We start from the raw sequence: 23145 nt of genomic DNA, 5'->3' as shown, positions 1-23145 counted from the left end.
AAAGCTGTGACCCCTAAGGCTCATCATTAGCTTGGGAACGCTCATTTGTTCTCAACTAAATGCAGACTAGAAATAAAATTCTATAATGCTTTATACAGAGTTACTAAAGGAAATTCTCACTATGTCCTCTCTGCCACAGGAGACTCAGAAGAGTTTTGCCGACATGTGACATAACTGATGTCACCACTTCTTACCTGATAGTGGCTGAGCATTAGGTGTGGCAGTGCTCAAGAGGAAAATGACTGTTCCTTCTTATTTCTGGTCCTCCCAAGGCTCCTGGAGGATGCACCATTGGTGGACTGTACCAGAGGAGGGATAGAGGGGATGGGGAAAGCTAGGAATTTCCCTGGTACCCAGACAGCCTTCTGGAGCCAAACAGCATTGCAATGTTTCACTGGAGCAAGACACCAACATTTGCACTTTCAGAGACCAGCTAAAACTGGGTGCATTGGAAATGCTGGTGAGGTCATTACACAACAAAAAAAATGTGATGGAAGTTATAACCACACCTCAGGTTGAGTAATCCTCTAAGATTCTTGGCTTTTACTGGAAGTCCACATAGCAGTATGTTTGGGTTACAATACTCCACACACCTTGGTTCGGTTTTTGTTTTTCTCTGTACTTCTGTGTTGTCATTCAAGCCTCTGTTACTGCTTAACGGGATAACTAAAACATCTTGAAGACTTTGTGAGTTTTGAACACATTTATTAGGAAACTTTCATTGATGCCAAATGTTTTGGTCTACCGAGGTGCTGATGTACCACCATCTCCCACAGACCACAGGATTCACAACCAATCCTGGGCAAAGTTTCTGCTGATTGCTTCTGAGCTTTAAATCCTTCTTTCAAACTGGAAGACTGTGTCCTCCCCCAGCTGCTCGATGTGGGTAGACCCGTGGTGCTAGCAGCACGCCTCCATTTGGAGAGCTTGGAGCGGATGACGTCGATGCTCCTGGTGATGGAATCGCTGGCTGAGAATCAGTTCAGTATTTTACAGGCCAGACAAGCCGCGGAGAAATATCTGGAGGCATCATGCTGCTCTTGCTCGCGGTGGACACCGGAGGGAGCCGCAGCACAATGGCATGAGAACGCCCCTTTTTCCTCTTGCAGTCCAGGCACATTCTTCAAGAGATGTGGCTCTGCGTCTGCAAGCCTCCATCTGGCATGAAGTATCTCCTCTTAACTCTCCTAATTGTCTACTGGATTCACAACTGTTTAATCGGTTTGCTTTTTGAGACAGAAAAGAATCTTGTTTTTTTTCCCCCATCCTTGCCCCATGACATTGACAAAGGTAGTTGGACAGCCCTCACATCTAGGAGATATGAAAAATTAACATCCTTCTGCACCTTCCCTTCTCATTCACCCCATTGCTGTCTTGTGATTTGTGCGCTGTTGTCTCCATCACAGGGTATCCTGGGGACATCTACAGCTGATGACTCAAGATGAAGCACTCTTCCTTCTAAAAATTCAGGTATCAAGGCCACAGTATGGTGTGACGAACTGTGCTGCAGTAAAAGGCATGGGTGACTCATAAAGGAAACACATATTCTCTAAGTGCTGACTCCAGTGGCTGTAGGTGTTTACCTAAGATCAGAAGCAGTGACAGTGAATCAGCAAAAAGTTATTTTCCTTCCCAGTTGGGACTGATCCCATTATGTTACCAGGGATGCTATAGTGATGGTAGCATGGATAAGACACAAAATTGGCCTTCCTAGAAATTAAAATCACCTGATGCATTTCACCCCAGAGACTTCTGTGTCTCAGCAGACAGGTGAGTGATCCTGGGGCATACTATTTGTATAGGTCTTAGACCAGCATTTAAATTCCTACTGATTTCTTTCCCTTTCCCTCTTTGTCTTCTTGGCCTTCACATATCCTCACGGTAACTGGGCATTAAGTTACATCTGACTGATAAGAAATTAATGAACTGCTGTAAGATATGTGAATGTATCATGTCAATAATGCAGTACTACTAGTCATGTGAATTGGGGCTGAAATGAATTTTCTTGGGTCCCACACTGCTGATGGGCTCCACTAATACCTGAGGTCTGACATCATCCTGCAGTTGTTCTGCAGGTTTTGCTGAGGTCATCAGAGGGAAGGGACATGAGTTCAAGGCCTGATCCATCTATCCCCAATTTTTGGAGACTCACATCTGACTTTGTATCCAACCCACTGTAGAAGTGCAAACACTGCAAAGTGCAGCAGCCTGGACACAATTTGTCTCTTTTTGACTCATAGTCATGCTTTCTGTTGTCCCTTCTACAAAAATAAGGAATTCTTCACCCCTCTATTTCCAAATCATCAAGGCAGTGCTTAGAGGGCATACAGTCTTGCAGTCACAAAATGCACTAAGATAGTCCATGAAACTCTGATTAATACCCACTCAGCTCCTTCAAATCAGTTCAGCACTGCGAAGAACTGACCACAAGAAGAGGAAATCAGTGAGCTCTTTGCTATTGGTTGGTGACTTAGCCACAAGCTTCAGGCCTTTCCTGGACAAGGTGGTTATGCTGAATTGCCAGAATTTTCCTTCTTCATTTGCTGTGCTTTGGTGTTTCCTTTGCTGCTCTTTCTGTAGTTCTTACTATGATAAATGTAGTTCCTTTCTGATCCTTTGTACTGTCTCAGGGCCAATTCCTCCTGGCTGTTTCACCTGTTCCTCCATATTCCCCTTTCTTCAAGCAGCTGAGCTCAAATATGGCTTCTCTCACAGAACTTTTTCCAAGACTGCTCTCTCAGGGGGACACTCTAAGCTTAACAAATATATAAATCCCTCATGTAAGCCCAGTATATGTGTCCATACAGAGTCTGGAGTACATAGAAACACCATATTTAATTTAACTGGTGCAACTTTTCCATACAGACAAGGCTGCAGTCACAAGTAAAACGCCAGTAAAGACATGATGGATTCCCCCTCCCCTTCTCCCATCTCTTCTGGACAGCACAAACCCTGGAGCGAAGCCAGCAGGATTAACCCTCTTGTTGCAGCACAGTGATCAAGCACCGGAGCAGTAACCAGAGCTGGCTAAAGAAGTCACTGCTGGGAAGCAGAGTGGTGTCTTACTCCTGCCCAGAGAGGTTCACTAGAGCCAGTCCTGTAGCATTAAACCTGCATTATATGGGAAAACTGTGGTTTAAACAGGTTTTAAAATGGCTTTTGGTGGTGCCTTTGCAAACACATGCTTCTTCTTCCCAGCACCCCCCAAGTTATCCATGCAGGAATGTCCTGGGAAGGTGTCCTGAGGTGTTTCCCATTGGCCTTTGTTAACCTCTTCTTGTGATTGGGTGTTCCTGTAAGCCCCTTGAGACTTCTAATTGGTTACTCTGTGAATCCTCCTAAACCCTATAAATGTAACACCCCCAATAATAAACGCTCTCTTGCCTCCTCTCCACGCCCGGTGTCCTGTGTCCTGTCTCCCTGCCGGCCATGGGGCCACGTGCGGGGAGGGGAGGGGGGAGCACCTCTCCCCTCCAGGCTCAGGGCCTGAAAAGACCCCTGAGAAACCCCTGGAGTTCCCTGTCCCCATCCTTCAAAGCGTCGCAATGGTTCTTCAGATGGAAATGGAACTAGAACTGGGCCGCCCTACGTCGTGGGTGGGGAAAGGGATCCAGACAGTCCAGCAGAGATGAAATCACAGTTGAGCTTTCCAAACAATACAGTACCTGTCTCATTTGAGGTCCAGTCTTTTCTACCATTTCTATTGTCTTTTAGTAGTCCTCTAAGGTGGAACAGATTTTAGTGGCTTTTTTTACCCTTACAGTCTAAAACCAGGAGTGGCGCCCCTCTAGCCCTCCTCCCAAGAAAACCAGCTCCAAAAATCCAAAAATCACACACTGAAAGGGCTACTCCAATGTTTAGTGTTGCAGTGCTGACATGTACATCATTCTGAGATCCTCACACAGCTCCATGAGTGCAGTAGTGGGGCTATGGGGAGCACTGGATTTTAAAAGATGTGATGAAACCAGGGCAGCTCGCAGTGCCTGAATTGGACACACCCTTTCAATTAAAAGAGGCATCAGAGTGAGAGAGGTATACAGGTCCATGCTTACAGAGAGGTTTCATGTGCACATAGAGAGACTAGGAGCAGAAATAGCAATTAAAAAGAAAATAAAGCAAAAGTATAGATATCATATTATATGAATTATATTGAAAAATAGAATACCTGTAAATTTTTAAACACCATTGAGGAAGGGGCAAAAGCGGCAACTTCAAAAGCCATTTGCTTTAAATTCTTTAACATTTAGAAAAGATCTGTTGTCAAAACCTTTTCTTAAATTGGCCACATCCAAAATATACAAACTGTTGAAGTCCTTCTCAGTGTCAGCATTCACAGCACTCACCCTGCTTCTAATAGGACATAATAAAGAAGAACAACAGTTGCACTGAGTAGAAAAAATGCAAATGAAGCTACCTGTTAGCAGACAAACTGATAAAAGTTCATATTGTGGGGAAAATTAGGAAGCACCAGTTTCAGGTTTTTATGCCTCCATTTCCTATATCCCTCCATTTCACTGGGACTGTAAAGTCTGCCTTTTATCATCCTTTATGTTTTGTTCTACAGTTGACATTAGAGAAATCTGAACAAAGATTTTGGGCATTACCGAAACTGCAGTGGTATAAATCACTGTCTCTCCTGTAGGTACTGCTGACTTCAACCAGATCACTTGAATTTTCTTCTGACCTTCCCCATGTATAGTGACTATTCTAACTCAATGGCAGACTGAAACTAAGGCAAGCAATGTTAACGAAAATCTGTCCTAATGTGATATGTATATGCATAAAGGGCCTGCACTGCTTTAGCTACCTCAGTTTTAAAGAGATGAAAACAGCAACCATTCTGTATCAACCTCAACAGCACCTTCACAAGATGCCTGTAAAAGAGCAACAATGTTGGTAGCTGAAAAACCTAATTGGATACTATTATAATAATTTCTTGCCTCTGTCCATCAATGCAGCTGCCCTGATATGTATCTTTTTATGAAAAAGGACTTCAACTATTCATCCATTATGCTCTCATTCTTAGAATAAAAAAACACATTGGAACTTTATTTGCATGCAGCTGTAAAGAATATTTGCATTCAAAACAAAGCCCACTGGCTTTGCTTGTTAAACTATCTAAATGTTATTTCATATCAACCAAACCTCCTTAGCAAGGCTCCTCTGGCTATTTATTGTATCCTCCTTGAATTTTCTTGCCATGCTTGCCACCTCAGGTTTCTCACCAATTTAATTCTTGGGGGTTTTTTGCTATGTTTTCCTTTTCCTGCACCTAATATTTTTTCTTCCCCTATTTCTGCATTTATTCCTATATTTCTGTATATGCCTTTTTCTTTCTTGATTTTTTTTCTTTTCCTCCCCTTAGTGCTCTTTCTCCCGGTTTTTCTATCTGAACAAGCTTTTCTGACTCTGGCATTCTCTCTGTCTCCTTGGTTTCCTTTCAGTTGCCCAGTCGCCCTCACTGGAATGTTGGCAGAAACATATTTTTCTTTGAAAACAAAGAGACTAAATAAGTAAATGGATAAATAAAATAGCTGGGAGCAGATGGGAGGTTTCAATTCTGGTATGGTCTGTATTCTGTGAGCTTTTCTCACTTCTTAGCAAAGGAGGAGATAGTTGCACTCCCTGCCCACCCACCCCCAGCCTCACAGGGAGCCAGGCTTCCCCCTCCCCTGGCGTGAGGACCTTGCTGGGAGTGATGGATTGCACTGCAGTGAGGGCTTGAAGCACTGCAGGGAGAGAAGGGGGAGGGATGGGGAAAGACGGGAGGGAGGGAAGAAGGGAGGAGACACGCTGGCAGCGTCAGGCCAGGAAGGATGTAGCCGGGCCGATGAGAAGAGACGGGGGGGGGGGGGGGGGGGGGGGAAAAGGGGGATGGGGGGGGCATGGCGGGGGTGGGCGTGCGTTTCTGCAGGCAGCACGACTCCGAGCAGATTGGTGAGCCCAGGAATGATGGAGACACAAGGCAGTGTGGGCAAAGTTGTCACAGGGCAGCGGGGGAGACGGGCAAGAAAAAGGGATAGGGAATGGGAAGAGGGATAAAAAGTCAGAGAGAGAGAAAGTAAGGCTTTGGCTGTACAGCAACGACAAAAGGACACAACTCTCGCAATCTAGATTTCCTTGGAGCTGTAACAGAGGAGGCAATGTTGATGTAGAACGCTGAAAAGGTCAAACAAGACCATTCATTCAGCAAACGGTCATTCAGCAAATCGTACTGAAATGGGCTTTCATTGCCTTCCAAAGGGTGGTAACAGCATGACCTTTGGGCAGTAGCGAGGTACATCTGCACCGCCGAAGCTACTGGCGATGTGAGCTTGCACCGTCTGGCTACAGCTGCTTATTGCCCTGTGGATTTTGGCAAGGAGGAGGCGCGTCCTTTTGCCTAGGCACTGTGAGGAATGCAGATGACCTCCCCACTGCACCAATTGCAAGTGCTGAAACATCACTTGTCATTGTTGACTTTCACGCTTCTCTTCTTCCTTATTTTAATATACATTTCTCCATCTGTTCCTTATTCATTGCCCAGATTTTTTTCTCCATTTCCATCCAGCCTCCTTTCTCCATTATTAACATCTTTTTTTTTTTTTCTCCTCAATTCTCCTCCAGCATTACCTTCCTCCCTTCCTTCCTCTCTCTCTGCCCTTTCGCGGACGTCCCCCTGCCCACCCCGAGGCGCAGCGCTGGGAAGGGGCTCGGCGGGAGCCCGGCGGCAGATGCTGGGGGCTCGGGGCTGGGGGAGGACGGGGAGCGGGGCGGGTCTGCTAGCAGCCCTGCGACAGCGACAGGCCTGCAAGACGCTGCCCCGCCCCTGCAACTTCGCAGAAAGACCCCTCCGCCCTCCATCCATTCACTCCCCTCTGGATATAACTGGCTCTCCGCCCCCCATCGCACTGCACCAGCTGCGCTTTCCAGCTACACTGACCTAGTTCTGGCCTCCCTGCGAGGCACCTCTGTCCCCCTCCTCCCTTAGCACCTCCCTTAGCACCTGGCCTTAGCACAAGAGGAAAGGGGAGGAAAGGCTCCCTCACACCGCATGGAGCCTCCTAAGCACAGTTCCTATCATGGCGCCGGACCCTGCGAGGGGAGACCAGAACTGGAGATGCAGGAGCCCGCCCCTCAATCACCTTTATCGGCTCAAGGCAGGCAAGGGGCGATGGGTGTGTAGGCACATCAGCAAGGTGGCGAGAGGGAGTATCAGAGTTAGATGAAGAAAAGATGGAAGAAACAACTCCCCACGAGTGAGAGAAGTCTTGGGAAAAAAAAAAAAAACATTGCCTGCTCTCATCAGATCTGGGCACAGAACTGCCGGACACAAGAGGATAACATCAACACGATGGGGATAAACTCGGAGACATTTAACCTGCTTCCTGAAGCTCTTTAGCTCGCAGGGCAGATGTTTATCAGACTTAATGCAGCAGAGTGCCTGCGAGGTATAGCCACCCTGTGGTTGCATCAGATCCTTCCCAACAGGCACTGAAATCTTAAGTCATCACTGCAACAGCATTCATCAAAAGACAATGGAAAAAGAGACAGAAAAGGGCAAAACAGGAGTCAAAAAGAGGTAAAGGAACAGGAAAGAAAACCAGGCAGGCAGGAACTTTCTCAAGATGGTAAAGGAAAAATGCAGACTGAGAAAAACAGCTGGAAAAGGGGCCAGGCAGACGACAAGGAGTGGCAGAAGGGAGATACAGAGAAAAGGAAGTATTTTCCTTTCAAATGACTGTTTCCATCGAAAGCACATTCATCCTTTTGTCCAGCTCCTCAGTACTGTTCCCTGTTTCCCTGCAGCAGAACGGCAACTTATTTGGGGGAAATGCACTCCTGTCTTCTGGAACTGGGAGCTGCTGGTTATATACCAACCTTTGAAGCTTACCAGCTGCTATTCACCCATTCCTTTGTTTCTGCCTGTAACTCTGCCCGCCTGGGCTTCTTTGTGTCTCGCAGTTCTCAAACTGTTCCCAGAATAAGGATAACAGAAGCCTCTGACCTTCTCCAAAGTTACTTATTCAATTAGATGCGTGCTCTCCTCCCTTATGTCCCCAAATGTTGTTGTCTGGCAGGAAAATTCTTGCAATGCCCCTCTGAGCCCCTTTCTTCTGTCAGGATTGTGCCCTGAGCTTGAGCCTCCTTTGAAATGCTGGGAACAAGGGGGTTCCCATTCCTTCTATTCCACCACCTGCACAGACCACTGTTATTTTGTCTCAGTATTTACAGCAAAATAATTATTTCCCCCGCAGCAGTCTGCTGGCTTCCTTCCCACCGCCTGGCATAGGAAACGGGCAGTCGCGCCCTCCCCCTCCCCGCGCGTTCGGCACTGGCCGCCTCGCCACTCCAGGACCAGCAGAGATGCAGGGCTCCCTGAACCGCCCTACACGAGCAGCAGCACCCCCGCTTCCCCAGCCCTAATGCCCCCCTCCCGGTCCCTCCGCCTCGGGGCACTCCAGAGCCCGGCCGGCGCTGCCGCCGGCGGGACGGCGGTGCTGTCAGCCGGCCTGGCGGCAGAGACCTCGCCGCCGCCGGTCGCAGCCGGGCTGCGGGCAGGGTTTTATTCAGAGACAGCGGTGGGTCCGGTGGGATGAAGCACATGGAGCCAGGCACGTGTGATGGACTTACCTGCAAGCTGGGGTGTTGCATTCTGGAGGGCATGGTGCTGGGTCAAAATATTTTTGGGACTGAGTCAGTGAAACCTGGAACCTTCTGCAGACCCCCTTAGCAGGGTGTCCTTTGTATTAGCAGTACTGTCTCCATTTTCTGCTATCTTACAGCAGTTTATTCAGAACAGCAATTAGTATAACAGGCAGAACCAATGAGAAACTGAGGTTGTATGAAAATAAAGATGATTTTGCACCATTTGGCATAGTCCTCATTTTACATGGTATGAAACAAGAATGATACGGCCATTTCTTGTTGAAACACAGTCCAGAACTTGTTTCCCTCCATGGGACCATCTGTGTTCATATGTGAACCCAAGCATTCATGTGTGAACACAGGCATTTACCTTGCCTTATACATATTTTTTTATTATGCAGTCATCCAAGCAGGAAGTAAAAACATCGCTATGAGATTCGGCTGACCAAATGAGTAGCTACTGAAGACACAGGGAGCACACAGTCAGCACGCACGGAAATGGGTATAAATAATTAGGCCTAGCAATATCTGCAGGTTGGATTTTCCACCATTTTTCCATCACAAGGTCACCAGAGACAGCATATGAAACTTTACAGTGTGAAAAACGGGATAATGTCCTGCGGACTTTGGCTTCAGGACTAAACAGCTGGTTTGCAGTTTTAGTGAACTCAGTGACAAAAGATATTTCATGGAATGAACCGTGAAATCAGATTTTGCATACATTAAGGCTTTGGACCAGTCCTTACATTATGCATTACAGAGTGCATGGGAAAAATCTCAAAAGAAAGGTGCCAGGAATCTTTAGTGTTCAGAGGCGTCCATTCCTTGCTGCTACTACAATTATATTTCTTCCCTAAAGGGTGAAGCTTGGTATTCTGGATCACTGACACACTCCCCAGTATTGTCCTTGCACTATTAAATAGTTAAGAATTCTGTCCTGAGAATGAGATTTATGGGTAACAGGAAAGGCCTCACCTTTACTGGACAGAAAATAATAGAAAAAAGAGGTCTTGCCTAATTCTAGGGAAATATAACATCTATATCCAACTCAGCTGCAGTGACAACTCTTCAAAAAAAACCAATTCAAAAGCTTCTGCAGCAGTGGGCACATCCTGGGTGGGCATGTCCTGAGTAGTAAATTGACCCTTTCTCCTGCTCTACCTTTCCAAGAAATAGTAAAAGATTTTCAAGACTCCTTCCAAACTCACTTAGGTTTCTAGATGATGGGAAATTGTTCTAGAGATATAGGTTATCCAACCTGTGACAAAGTACGACATGCTACAACTCCAGTAACTCAACGAACAGTAATAAAAAGGATACAAGGCTACATTTTGCATGTGAGAGAGCTATGAAGGTAAATGGCAGTTGGTGGAATAAATTGTTACTGATAATCATAAGACTCAGCTGAAACATCTCAAATGGTTTGAGATCAAATATCTTACTGTTACCATGACGAGTGTTTTTCCTGTACTTGTAGAATGACTTCCTCTCACGTCTTATAACCAAAAGTGCATTTGTATGGCCAAAAATCTACATTCCTGAATTTTCCAGCTGTGCAATTCTCCTCTTTCCACAAACTGCTAACGATGCTTAGCAGGAGAGGCACCTGCCTTACAGCTTGGCTGCTTATTGAAATATAAAAGAAAAAATTCTGCTATTATTATGTTACTGTAGTTTTAGTTATATAAATACTAATGCAGACATTTTTCTTTCCTCTTTGCTTTATGCTGTCTTAAAAACAGCATACATGAATCTAGAAGAAATCTTAGTCTGAAATACACATACATGCTAGGCAATGGGCAGTGGTTGCACAATCTTCAGCAGAGCAGTGACACCACAGTAGCTCTTTGTTAGCAAATTCCCTGTGTAAACAAGCCCCGTGCACCTCACAGCCTGAAAGTACAACTTTTGGAAGTGTGAACTTGGTGCACATTGGAAGTCTATTCCAGAAGGCTTTAGCATGTAGTAATTCTGTTTAAAAAGATAACGTTTCATTACTGTCAAGATAACAGAAAAACTGTTTAGCATTTTGGTGTTATTTATTTATTTACTTACTAGTTTACCCTGCTGGTACTTGCCTATGATTGCCTCCTGCTCTCAAGTTATACTTTGAGTTGGCATTTAGGCAAGTGGTAGTGTATTTTTCCTTATACTGTTGTATAGTCAGACAGATGTCTTAGAGAGCAACCCAAGCAGACAGGCGAGCATTGAATGATGTCTGGGTAGCCGGGGATTTTGGCCTCTGACATCATCTGTGAGGTAGCTTTGCCTCTTACGCATGAAGCAAATAGTTTTCAGAAGAGTACCTGAATCGCACCTAAGGTTTGGGGAGCAGGACCCAGTTGTTTGCAGAACCAAATGAACAAACGTGTATACCCTTCAGCGAAGTCAGTCCTAGAAATGCTCAGTGATGTTTGTGTTTTGAGTATTTTAACCGCCAGGTATAATTTTGCAGAAGATATACCAAAGGTGAAGCATATGACACTACAGTACAGCATTGTGCAGTATGAATGAATAAACACTGCAGATGATTTTAGGGCATTCTTTCTTCCAATCCATAGGTTACTCTTGCGGAAGTCAGTCCCATCGTGTCAGTTAAACATCATGGATACTGCATGAAAGGTTTGGATGGCTCAGCTTTATCCTGCAACTGCAGATTGGAAAGCCTGTCTGGAATGGTCAAATGTAGATGAACTGTGCTGGGGAGGCAAAGACTATGTAAACTGTCTGTCATTCCAGTGAGAGAATTAAGAAGAGTAGGACAGAACCGCCACATGCTAAAGAGGTAGAAGAAAGCAGGTTGAATGGTAACCTTCATGGTATGATGGGTGTTCGGGGGTATCAGAATGACTAGGTGAGTATGTCCCACATTTGCAAAGCTGGGAGTGTGGCACAGGTTAGCGAGGAACACACATGTTGTTCCCCTGGTGTGCAGAGTGTATGTTTGCTGTGTCTAGAGGTTCTGAAGGTTGGTGAAGGAGAAATTCACACAGGACAATGTGGAATATACAGCTGATAAGACACAGTGAATGAAAAGGGTGTGGTACGAAGTAAAGTGAGTAGGCGTGCCACAGAAACTGATAAACAAGGTATGTTGGTTGATACAGGGGATGTGTCATATTCGTCTGCTGCCAACAGTTATTATTTTAGAGAAATGACAGCAGTGAGGGATGATGCAGCCCTGGCTGCACACTGGGTACACAGTGTGTACACAGTGTGTACCCAGTGGTGCGTAGGACATGTCACACACGACATAGGACAAGGGCACATAGTCTCAAGCTGCAACAGGGGAAGTTTATGCTGGACATTAAGAGAATTTCTTCACAGAAAGGGTGATTAGATATTGGAATGGGCTGCCCAGTGAGATGGTGGAGTCACCATCCCTGGAGATGTTTAAGGAAAGACTGGATGTGGCACTCCAGTGTAGTTGACGTGGTGGTGTTTGGACACAGGTTGGACTCGGTGATCTCAGAGGTCTGATTATGTGATTCTATCACACCTTTAACTGAACACAAAGGATGAGGGCTCTGGGTTTGCATGCCAGATGCTAACAGCAGCAGTGATGAGCGTGAGAGACATCGTACGTTTTGCTGATGGTGTGGCTGCTTGTACTGTGCTGGGGCTGGTCACTCGTGCCAGTGGGATGGTGCCTGCACCCCCGAGTGGGCAGTTGGGGTGGAAGGTGGGGACTGCAGGAGAAGCTGGGTCAGTATGGCAGGGCCTGGGCTAGGGTCTGCCATGGCAGTGGGGGCTGGACTGAATCCCCAGCTAGGGCAGAGGAGGATAGTGGGAACAGGCAGGAGGAAGAGCATTAGGAAAAGGATTGCCAGCATGTCCAGAGAGGTGATCCTGTCCCTCTACTCAGCCTTGGTGAGGCCTCATCTGTAGGGCTGTGTCCAGTCTGGGCTCCTCAGTAAGGAGAGACATGGAACTCCTGGAACAGGTCCAGCAGATGGCAACGAGGATGACTGGGGGACTGAAGCGTCTCTCTTACAAGGAAAGGCTGAGGGAGTTGGGCCTGTTCATCCTTGAGATGACTCAGAGGGGACCTCATTAATGTGTGTAAGTGTCTGAAGGGAGGTGTGCCAAGAGGATGGATCCAGGCTCTTCTTGGTGGTGCCGAGCTGTAGGAAAAGAGGAAATGGGCAGAAACTGACGCACAGGAAGTTCCACCTGAATATGAGGAAGAACTTTACCATAAGGGTGACCAAGCACAGGAACAGGTTGCCTAGAGAGGTTGTGGAGTCTCCCTAAGTGGAGATATTCCAGAACCGTCTGACACAGCCCCGTGCCACGTGCTCCAGGATGACCCTGCTTGAGCAGGGCGGTTGGACCAGATGACCCGCTGTGTTCCCTTCCCGCCTGACCCGTTCCCAGACTCTGTGGGAGGCCTCGGCCGTTAGGCAGGGGCGGCCTCACCGCGCGGGCGGTGCCGCCGCTCACGGGCAGCGGTTCGGTCCGGCCCCGCGCGCGCCGAGCCCGGCCCGGCCGTTACGGCACCGCCGCCGCTCCGCTGTGAGGCGGCGAGAGCGGGCGCGGGCGGCGGCGGCGGGCGGGGGGCTCGGTGCAGGGAACAGCCGCGGCCTCCTCGCCTCAGCCGCGGGGAGGAGGGACACCGAGAAAGGGGGGAGGCGGGGAGGGGGGTTAGGGAGGGGGGCGAGCGTCGCGTCGCGTCGCCCGCTTCCCTCTAGGACCGCGCCGCCGGCAGGGAGGAAGGGGCGCGTCTCCCCGGAGCCTTCTTCGCCCCGCGCCCTCTCTTCCCAGGCCCGGTGCCGGAGGGGGTGGGGGTGGGCGCCCCGCGGGTCCCCTCAGGCTCGGCGGTGCCCGGGGCGGGTGAGATGTCGGGCTGAGCGGGCGCGAGCCCGCGGGGGTGGGGTCCGCCGTGCCCGGGGAGGGGGCGGGCGGGCGGGGGGGGTGGTTGGGACCGTCCCCTCACAGCCGTCCCGCCCCGCCGCCGCCGCGCTGCGCCCATGGTGATTGTGCTGCATCCCCCGCGCGCCGAGCGGGGCGAGCTGCCCGCGCCTCCCCGCCGGGGCGCCCAGGTGGGTGGCGGAGGTGGAGCGGCGGCGGCGGCGGCCGCTCGTTGTGCGCGGGGAGAGGGGCGGGGGGTTTGTGCGGCGGGTCCGCGCCGCGGTCCGGGACCCGCCGTTCCGCGGGCGGGTCGCGCTGCCAGCGCGGGGTGCGGACCGCCGCCCCCCCCCGGGCTCGCACGGCGGCCGCGACCTCGCACGGGTCCGTGGGGATCCGCGGGGATCCGCGGTGTCTGCGGGGACAGATCTTCACGTGATGGAGGCAGGGGTGTGTGTGGCTGGCGTTGGGTCTGGCAGCGAGATCTTCCCAACTAGGTTTCTTCTCCCCTTTTGTTTTCTGGTGTTTAAAGAGCACATCGGTGACTTTACTGCCTGGCATCTGTCAGAGGCTCCGTTTCTCCAAGTGTGCCACTGTTAATCTTGAATTGATTCCATCATTTAAGCAAGCATTTTCTAGACATGTTATTTTTTCTTCTTTTTTTTTTTTTGTTACCGTTTGTAAACCACCGTTTATTTTCTGTGGCAGAATGGAGTTCAATGCATAGGAATACATATGCTCCTAATGCATAGGAATACGTGCTCCTGACCTGAAACGTAGTTTTCTCGAGTCTCCTCATCTGAATCCTAAAGGTTATTCTGGGGGAGGGGTTTAAAGACTCGCACAAATAAATGGAATAGTTTCTGTAGGTTTTAAAACTTAATTTCGTCATATGTTCACGTGTAGGTGCAAGTTTATCTTTCCACTGAATGCACAGTCTTCAGTAAAAGAACAAGTTGCTTAGCCTTCTGGGGTCTTTTTCTTCTTAGATTCGGTGTCTGTGGTAATATAATGGTGTAAATTCTTTAGAGTTGCACATTTCCCCTAGCTGTGTTCATCTCACAATTTTCATTTGACTTTGCTTATTGTCTTGAATGGCACCTTTTATTCCTTTGGGATTTAGTTTATCTTTATTGCATACCTTTATATGTTTATTTATGTCTAATAGGGACGTTTCTTCTTTTTTTTTCCCTCCCTAGGTGTTGGTGTCTTCAGAGTCATTTAGGCGTTTAGTTCTGAGGAAGTAGAGACGCAAGGATTGAGTATTTTATGTAGAAAAGTACAGCTCTTCATCAGTACTCCTATCTCTCCTATAGGGGAGGACAATTTGGGAATTATTTTAACAGTCATTTACTCCCCTTCCCCCCTCACAATTCTACCCTAGTCCCCGAGGCATCTGCTAGACATTGCCTGTTATAGGACCAGGAGAACGTTCTCATCATCATCATCCCTTGCTTGCTTTGAGAGCTTCAGTAGTACCCTTCCGTCCTTTGGAGTGTAGTGCAGAGAGGCATCCAGAAGACTTCCTTGCCACCCTTTTTGGTTAGTAGAGGATCCAGGAAAAGGGGTACCTAGGAAGACACGTGACCTCCTTAAGGGAGCCAGAACTGAAGCAGCACTTAGCACGCTGAAGGAAACACCCATCTTTAGTGTCTTTTTCGTCTTCCACTCCTTCCTCACCAAATTTCTGGTAAGTCTCTTCAGTCCATTCATTCACGCAGTGCATGTTTCCCTTCCCCCACTCCAGGCGCTGGGAGAGGCATGCACAGAGACCGTGAGGTGGGGGAAGGGAGGAGGGAAAACTGGCTGTGTACATACGGATCAGGGAGGAGAGGGGGGTGTTTTACCACACTGCAGGGAAACCTGGCACAGGTGGAAGAGCCTCTCATCAGAAAAGCAGCTGATGTGGGAGGAAATGTGTGTTTTATTTGCACATGGACGTGCGTGCGCACACAGGGATGGTGGAGGGGGATGAGAAAGCTGTTGTAGGAAAAAATACCGAGGAGGATGGCTGATGCTGACCAGTATCGGACTCATGTTGCAGAGAGGAAAGAGAATGGATTATTCGGTGGTGATCGGGAAGTGGGGTGTGTGAATGAGCAGTCTTAACCATCTACTTGCAAGCGTGAACACAGAAGAGGAGAGACTAGACGGGTGTGTGTGTGCGCGTGTGTGTGTGTGTGTATGTCTGCCTTTTAGAAGCAGTTGTACCTGGGAGAATTGCTGCTAGCATCCTGAACATCACTCAGTGCAAAGGTGGAGGCAAGCAGATGAAAGCCATCACTGAGCGTGCAGTTGTCCGTGTGCAGGGTGGGGATATTGTACTAGGAATGAATGGGAACAATTAATATATTCCCCATATCCTCTGGCTTTTGGAGTCTACAAATCTCCAAGGGAAAAGGAGGTGAATACTGTGATATGCTTTCAAAGAGGTGTGCTTGGGTTCACCTGCCTGCAGAGACTTTAAATTTTACAATGCACGTGTAAAGGGTGGATGATAATGCAGCAGCCCTGGACAGATTGCGCTGCAGCTGCTCAATATATTATATAAAATGCATTTAAATAAATGTTTTAATTTTTCAGATTCTTCAGGTTTTAAAAATGTGTTCTTTCCAAAGAGTCTCAAACAGTTACGTGACAGTCTTAGGAAAACTAGTTTTTGGTACGTAAAAGAGGAATTTTTCTTGGTGTTGGCCTTAAGCATCACCATGAAGGAGCATCCTCAGGAATGAGTTGATTTACCTTGGATGTATTTTTTGAAAGATGTCAGTTCTTATCTCTGTCACCATGGGATATATTCATCATCCATATATTTTCTTTAGATGATTGTCATTCTGGTACCTTTGTGTGGAAAAAAATTACTTGTGCTTTATACTGGAAACAACTGTGAACTGTTTGCAGACCTGCTCTCCTTATGGCATAGAAAGTCCTGTTTCTGGGATGTTTCAAATACTGCTCTCCTTTCATTAAGATGAGACAGAGACTTACATGACAGCGTATGGCAGATTACGTGCTGGGTCATGTGCTGGATGACTGTTTGTTAGCTCTTTAACTGGTCTGCTATCTAAGATTGACTTTATAATTCATATCTGCCTTGAGGTATCTCCTAAAGGAGATAACTTGCAAGCATCTGTCAAATGTTCTTAGGTCTTCAGTGTCTTGAAATGTGGCCTTCTAGCATTCTAGAAACTGCTGCAATGGTGGAGACGATTGGTTTGTTGGAAATGTGTACTTAGTTTCAAGCCTTAGCTAATTTATGATGAAAAGAAAGTCAAAATAAATTTTCCAAGTTGAATAACACTGTTTTGGAAATGAGTATTAAGGGATAAGCATCAATGATTTTATTAGTGTTAATTGTAGTGAGGTGAGTGCTCGGAGCTGTGTTTTTCCTAGTTCTCTGTTTCCCGTGGCAGTCATGACTGTCAGTCTCCTTGCTCATTCCTTCTCGCTTCCATGAGATTTTTATTATCATTATCTCAGCTGTAGGGATCCAGCATGCCTAGAGGTTTGCTAAAACTAGGGTTAGGTTTTTTTAGTTAATAGAGATTAACTGCTGGAATCCGTGGAGTTTGTGTTAGCTGCTCAGTGCTGTAACTGAGCCTGAGAGTCTGAGCCAAGCTCTGAAAAAGGGGAGATTCTGGGAGGGGCTGATGGTAGTAATTGTTCCTCTAACTTGTTTCCCAGAACACAGCGTAGTCGGTGGGAGTGTGCTACAACATCAGATTACAGGTCGAGCAGTTGAAATAGGTAGATAATATTGATTCTTAATGCTACAAAACATCTGGGATTCCATTCATCATTCCCATAGGGAAGAAACAAGTTAGACTTTTTAATTTACAGAAGCATTGAGTGGTTGCATTCTGAGCAGTAAGAATACGGAACAGGGTTTTTTTTTGCATACTAGGTATCTTTTATCTGACACATTTACCAGTCAAACATAAATTAATTATTATCCCCTAATAATGGGTTTCTTCTTAGAGGTCATACATCATGATGAAAAAGAGACTAGTCCATTTTTCTCCTGCTTTTGGGTGTTGAAGACAGGATAAGGAGTAAATCAACAATGGAGACCAATCTCCCGTTCCTGGAGACAGTTCTCTAATCTCTCTGTAAAGAGAAGACCTGTTTGAGGGAAAAAGAGTGGTTTTCAGAGAAGATTTCTAGATCTCTCTAGACAACTGATCTGATTGGCTGAATTCCCTGTTATTTCAAGAAAGCATATTCCTATATGATGTAAAGTAGAAAAGGAACACAATGAGTGCTTTTGTTAGAACAGCTGTGAAAGGTGTACTGCAGATTGAAGGAATATGGGAGGAAATAGGATTGCATGTGATGGGGAGGGGAGGAAGTTGCTGTGTGCTTGCCAGAATAAAGCCTATCTTGAGCAATACAAGGGTGCTACAGCTCAAAGTTGAGGTGAGTGTTCCATTCCCTCTGTAAATTGCTGAGAATCTGTTCCACACAGCTTCCTGAAGCTGATGCAGCAGTGTCTGCTTGGCTGCTGTGACACAGAGTTTGATTTTTATGAGAGCTTTTACTTTGATACCACCCTTTTTACCTCTCCCAGTCCATTTTATGCAGTTAGGTTTATGGTTATTTTTTGCTTTTAATTTCATAAATCTATTAAATAGTTTTTGAAGGATTGTACTTTGACTGTAGTAGGTAGCTTTGATTGAAAACTGCACTTCAGCTGGTCATCTTGAACATATTTAAACATCTGCCCTTCCCCTTATATATACCATACTTATTTTGCAATAGATGCTCTCATGGATTAGGAAGTATTCCATGCACGCCCAGCATTGTCTGAGGCTGTGTCTTTTAGATTGAAATGGGTGGAGTTGGTTTTCAAGGAAAAATTCTGGCAATCATATCCAACTTGAGAGCTTAATGCTCTTTTGCATCTGACTGCAAAGGCTAGCTTTCCTCCTACAGACCGTTTTCTTGAGAATGTGGGAGGGATTGTTGAGATGTTTGGGTTAATAGGGTAAATTGCAGGTTTTGTGTTCTGTGAGACTTCTTACACCATCAAAATAGAGATTGTAAGGAGAGACTGAAACTGATGAGTAGATTTTGTTTTTAGGAACAGAATGTTAGTGTGAAAAAGATATTTTTCCAGGTGGAAAAAAAAGGGAGGTGTAGGGTTGGGGTGAAGGAACCAAGAGTTAGGGTTACTAGTTTCTGCCTCTGCTGCTGGCTTGTAGCTTGATCTGAAGTGAATTTCTTAATCTTTGCTTCCAGATTTGAGGTTGTTACCTGCTTTCCTTAAGATAAGATGTTAGCTTTTATATATACGTTTATAAAACTCCTAAGATTTTGAGGGAATGAGACATAATATTAGGAGGGAGATGAATACCCCTACCCAAGGTATTTTGTATGCCTGTGCGTTTAATGAGATACCTGGATGGCTCTTCTCAATGAAGCTGTAACTTCTTTCAAAAGTAGAACCATGGCCCTTTGCTGATTTTTAAGAATTCGAGTGCTGAAATGGCATCAGGGAGAGATGATGGCAGACTTGAGGGGGTGGAGGTGGGGCGATGTAGAAAAAAAGCTTGAGAAAAATGAGAGTAGATTGGCGAAGAAATCAAGGGTTACTAGCAAGCTAAAATGGGGAAAAAATACTTGTTTTTTGCACCAGTGTTAGAACCAGTGCAGAGGGGGAAAAAGCCTCAAACCACAAAACCCCCAACTAAAACCTCAAGCAAGCTGAAAATATGTATTGTTTTCTGATTTATTTTGTTTTGTTTTTATTTTTTTTTCACTGAAGAGAAGGTGTTCCTGGTCTATTTGTTTGCGTGCTCGCCGTTCCCCGGCTGTCCTTTAACCCTGTCCGGGCGCGGCGGGCCGCGCTGCGTTCCCGGGGCGGGGCGGCAGGTGGCGCTGCGCCGCCTCGCCAGCCCCTCATGCAAATGGCAGCGGCGAGGCCCGGTGCCCAGGGGCCTCTGGGCTGTGCCACAGCACGGCGGTGACATTGCTGGAAAACACAGCCCGTCCCGGTTCCTGGCCGAGCATGTTGTTCCAGGAAGTTTTATGTAAACTGTCGCGTAGAGAAATCCATTGTTGAGAGAGACAAAAGTGGGGCAGGATCTGATAGCTGTCAGCCATTGCGAGCCCAAACCTCATCTTGCCCTTTCCACTTTCGGCTGCTTTGAAGAACAAAGAGGTTCTTTGAGATATCAAAAGATATTCCTTATAACCCCTCATACCCATTTTCCTGCAGTGAGCAAACACTCCTTTTCCTCCTTTACCTTGAACATCTAGACTGCTGTCAAGGGCTGGTCTGGATCTATGGCTGCCTTTCCCAAGCTTCTGCTTGCTTTCAGTCTGTTAGGATGAAGAACTGTAGTCCTTGGCTTTATTGTTGCTCCTCCTTTACCAAAACAATGGAAAAAAGTCTCAGTCTTTGCTTGTTGTCATTATGGTTCTCAGTACCAGGAGTAAAAATGTCCACTTAACATTTGATGTTCGTGTTAAGAAAAAACTGTACTAGTAGAAAAATCTTGCTTTTTAATTAAAAAAGCCCAAACAGTTCTTGTGGTTGTAGCTAAACAATCCTTCTGTCCCAAGACCTGCTGCAGAAACTAAAATTCTTTGTAATATCAAATGATAGCAGTTGTATACTTACTGTCTTTCTGTATTTACATTTCCTGCTGACAGCAGGTCCTGTCATTGGGATTACCAGGTGAAACTCCTGTTTCTGTCCCAGAGTTCAGTTCTCTTTGGAACTTATGTAAGATATATTGATGAAAATCATGATTTCTACCTCTTTATTTTAATAGGAAAGCTTAAAATCTGACACTGAAAGCAGCTCTGGTTTTCTTCAGAATTCTTTTTCCCTACACCATGCTGCTTCTTGTCTTTCTTGAGTGCAAATGGGTAGTCCATTAGCATACCTGTAATTGTTTTACAGCTTTTAAAATATTTCAGTAAAAATGTATTCAGTCAAGAATAGCTCAAGTCCTCTGTATTTAAAGCAAAAGGAGAAGTACCTTGCTGTTACCAGTTCTAACACCACTGAATTTCTTCAATTTGAACTGTTTTTTCTGTTCTTGGTACTGAATTCATTAATGCTGTTTATGTATAAAGGTGATTTAAAAATGATTTGGATCAAGAAAGGCCTAGTACTGAGATTCAGACTTTGATTTTGCTTTATTTTACATATATTATTAATGTTCTGTATTTCCAACATTTTGTTGATGCTCCTTGTTCCATCGGTTTTTTTCTGTTGTTATGTGTTCTGGATGCTACTAAATATGTTTCTAAGTATATTGCACAGTAGATGTGAAGTAGGTGTAAGAACAAATCAGTCCTAAATAGTTATCTGGAAAATTCTGTTTTAATGAATTTCTTCTGTTCTTCTGGGCACCTTTTTTAACATAAAGAATTTGTCACACTCTACTTTCTTCCCTGTGTGGTGGAAAGGGACAAATCAGCTCTGTCACTGGGTGTTTTAGCAGTACCTAGGAGAGGGACTGAGTTATTTCAATTGTAAGGAATTATCCCAATAGTGAAGTTGAAATTCTGGCATTTCACTTGACCATTCAAAGTGTATTAAGTTCTTGGCATGCTTCTTAGTACTGTCGAGGAAGGGGGATGCTACTACCAGTACCAGTAGTTACATCATTTGTTTACCTTTTGTGAAGAAAGCTAGGATGAGGACCAAGACCTGATTACTAACCTTTCACATTTCATCACATGTAAATAGATTTGTTTGTGTTGTTGGTACCTCGGTGACAGATTAGGTGTAGACATTATTTTGCCTCTTGGAGGTTGGAAGTTGCAGTCTGTTGAAAAGGACTGACTTGTGAGAGGGAGAGGGACTTGGTACAGCAAGGATCAGGAATTATGTGCTCTAACAGAGTCTCATCTTCTCCACTGTCTAGCAGTTCCATTGAAAGGAAGCCTTGAAGGTTGCAAGACAAGTCCAAGATGTGCAGTTCAGTTGCTCCCAGGCTGTGGTTCTTAACAGACCGTCGCATCAGAGAAGATTACCCTCAGCAGGAGATCCTGAGAGCACTGAAGGCCAAATGCTGTGAAGAGGAGCTGGATTTCCGGGCCTTGGTGATGGATGAAGTGGTGCTGACCATTGAGGATGGAAATCTTGGTGAGAATGTGCTGAAAGGGTACTTCGAAAAAGATTGTAGAATGGAGCATCTGTACTCTTTAATAATGAATTCCATGTGTGCCAGACTGCTTGTCATTCATCATCTAAATCACGTAGATGTACGTCATGCCATGTTTTGTAGCATTTATTATGTTAATTGAGTATAATTGTTAAATTTGCTAATTTGCAGTAGAACCATTTTTGCCTTCCTTCTGCAGAAAAGAGAGGAGAGTTGTTTTGTTTTGTTGAGTTCAGGATAAGGACTATAGGACCTCTGAATTAATAAGAAATCATGGAGCTTAATTTTTACTTAGATAATTGAAGTTTATGGGTCACATTTAAGAGTTTCAGGGGGGATTTTTTTTTTTCTGTTTGTGTTCTAACTCCAGAATAGAAAACACATTTGAAATAGTCTAAAAGGAATTTTCAACCAACAGTACAAATTGTTATAATGTGGTATAGATTATAACATGATATAACTAAAGCATGCTGCTGTACACACGTGGAGTTACGTATGTGCTGAAAACGAACTGTGGTGAAAAACTAAAGTATGTGCGTCCAAATAATTTGAACTATTACTACAATTTACAGTGTTTAAAACTAAATGGTAATAAGATTTCTGTTTTTTTCTCCTATTAGTTTTTTTTCCCCCTGTGATGATTAAAAGGGAAAAGCAAGACACTGTGTCAGAAATGTTAAGGAAAATGATACTGTAGATAGTAAGCTTATATGATAGGAAGAATATTAATACCACCAATGTCAAGCTGTATAACACTTATAGTTTATTTTTGTTTCAACTTTTTAGTTTGGATTTCCTAAAGTAAGGAGACTGCAATGTTGTTCTTTACCTTTACCTCTTCCATTTCTCTTCCCCATATATCAGTCAAAAAAAAAATATCACTGGGGATCCAGGGAAAAATTACATTTCTGAAAATTTGAGTAATCCTGTGTGGGAACAAAATATAAAAGTACCCTCAGCTCTGAAGAAGAGCCTGCCACATGATCATATTTCTTGTTCCTTATCGGGAAATCTTACGTAGGAGTGGAATCATGGAAGTGACTCTGGGGAAGAACTTTGGTCGGAATTTTTACCCTGTTGTGGGATGGATCAATCAAGCATAAAACTTATGCATGAGAAAAACAGTATCTTTTATTCTGGTATTACTAAAATTTTATTTACCTTTTCTGGCTTTTAATCTGAGGAGTCTATGATTTTTAACACAGATTGAAATTCTGTAGGATGTTTTCAAATCAAGATAACTTCTTGTCAGAAAGTCTGAACATCTGACAGTCTGATCTGAAAGTCTGAACAGCTCTGAGTGTGCTGTCCTTTGGACAGCGTTATGCAAAGGCAGCCATCCTGGACTTTAGCTGCAGTCTCTGAGATGCATAATTAGTCCTCCATCATTTCAATATTCTTTTTATTTTTTGGTGATGATTTCTTCTTTCCTGTCTTCTGTCTGGTTTTGGGCAGTTAAATACGGCAAGCGTAGATCGCGGACCTTTCTGCTCTCTTCTGCCTAATGTCTCCTAATGCTGCATCTGTTGCAAGAAAAAAGATAAAGTAT

At 45.3% G+C, this 23145-nt stretch overlaps 2 protein-coding genes across 10 annotated transcripts in view; one reads left to right on the top strand and one right to left on the bottom strand.

Annotated features, from left to right (window-relative positions):
• MFAP5 (microfibril associated protein 5) overlaps positions 1-14037 on the bottom strand; it is a 28411-nt gene extending 14374 nt beyond the window's left edge. Inside the window, 1 exon segment of the mRNA XM_027652695.1 lies at positions 13565-14037. Within this exon segment, the coding sequence (XP_027508496.1) occupies positions 13565-14037 (473 nt within the window).
• The window catches only part of RIMKLB (ribosomal modification protein rimK like family member B), a 43737-nt gene continuing 33733 nt past the window's right edge, over positions 13142-23145 (top strand). For 2 of the 9 annotated variants that reach the window (XM_027633093.1, XM_027632658.1), the window contains exons 1-3: positions 13545-13670; positions 14676-15166; positions 21357-21577. In XM_027633093.1, the coding sequence (XP_027488894.1) occupies positions 21403-21577 (175 nt within the window). In that variant the 5' untranslated portion in view covers positions 13545-13670; positions 14676-15166; positions 21357-21402. Of the gene's footprint in view, positions 13462-13544; positions 13671-14264; positions 14289-14675; positions 15167-21356; positions 21578-23145 lie in introns of those variants that run through there. The other 7 variants (XM_027632727.1, XM_027632843.1, XM_027632786.1 and 4 more) reach the window with 7 other exon arrangements.

The sequence above is a fragment of the Corapipo altera genome, unplaced genomic scaffold, assembly GCF_003945725.1.
Source record: "Corapipo altera isolate COAL_440 unplaced genomic scaffold, ASM394572v1 0, whole genome shotgun sequence".
NCBI lineage: Eukaryota > Metazoa > Chordata > Aves > Passeriformes > Pipridae > Corapipo > Corapipo altera.
Note: the sequence above shows the minus strand (reverse complement) of the source record. Positions and strands in the feature narration are given on the sequence as shown.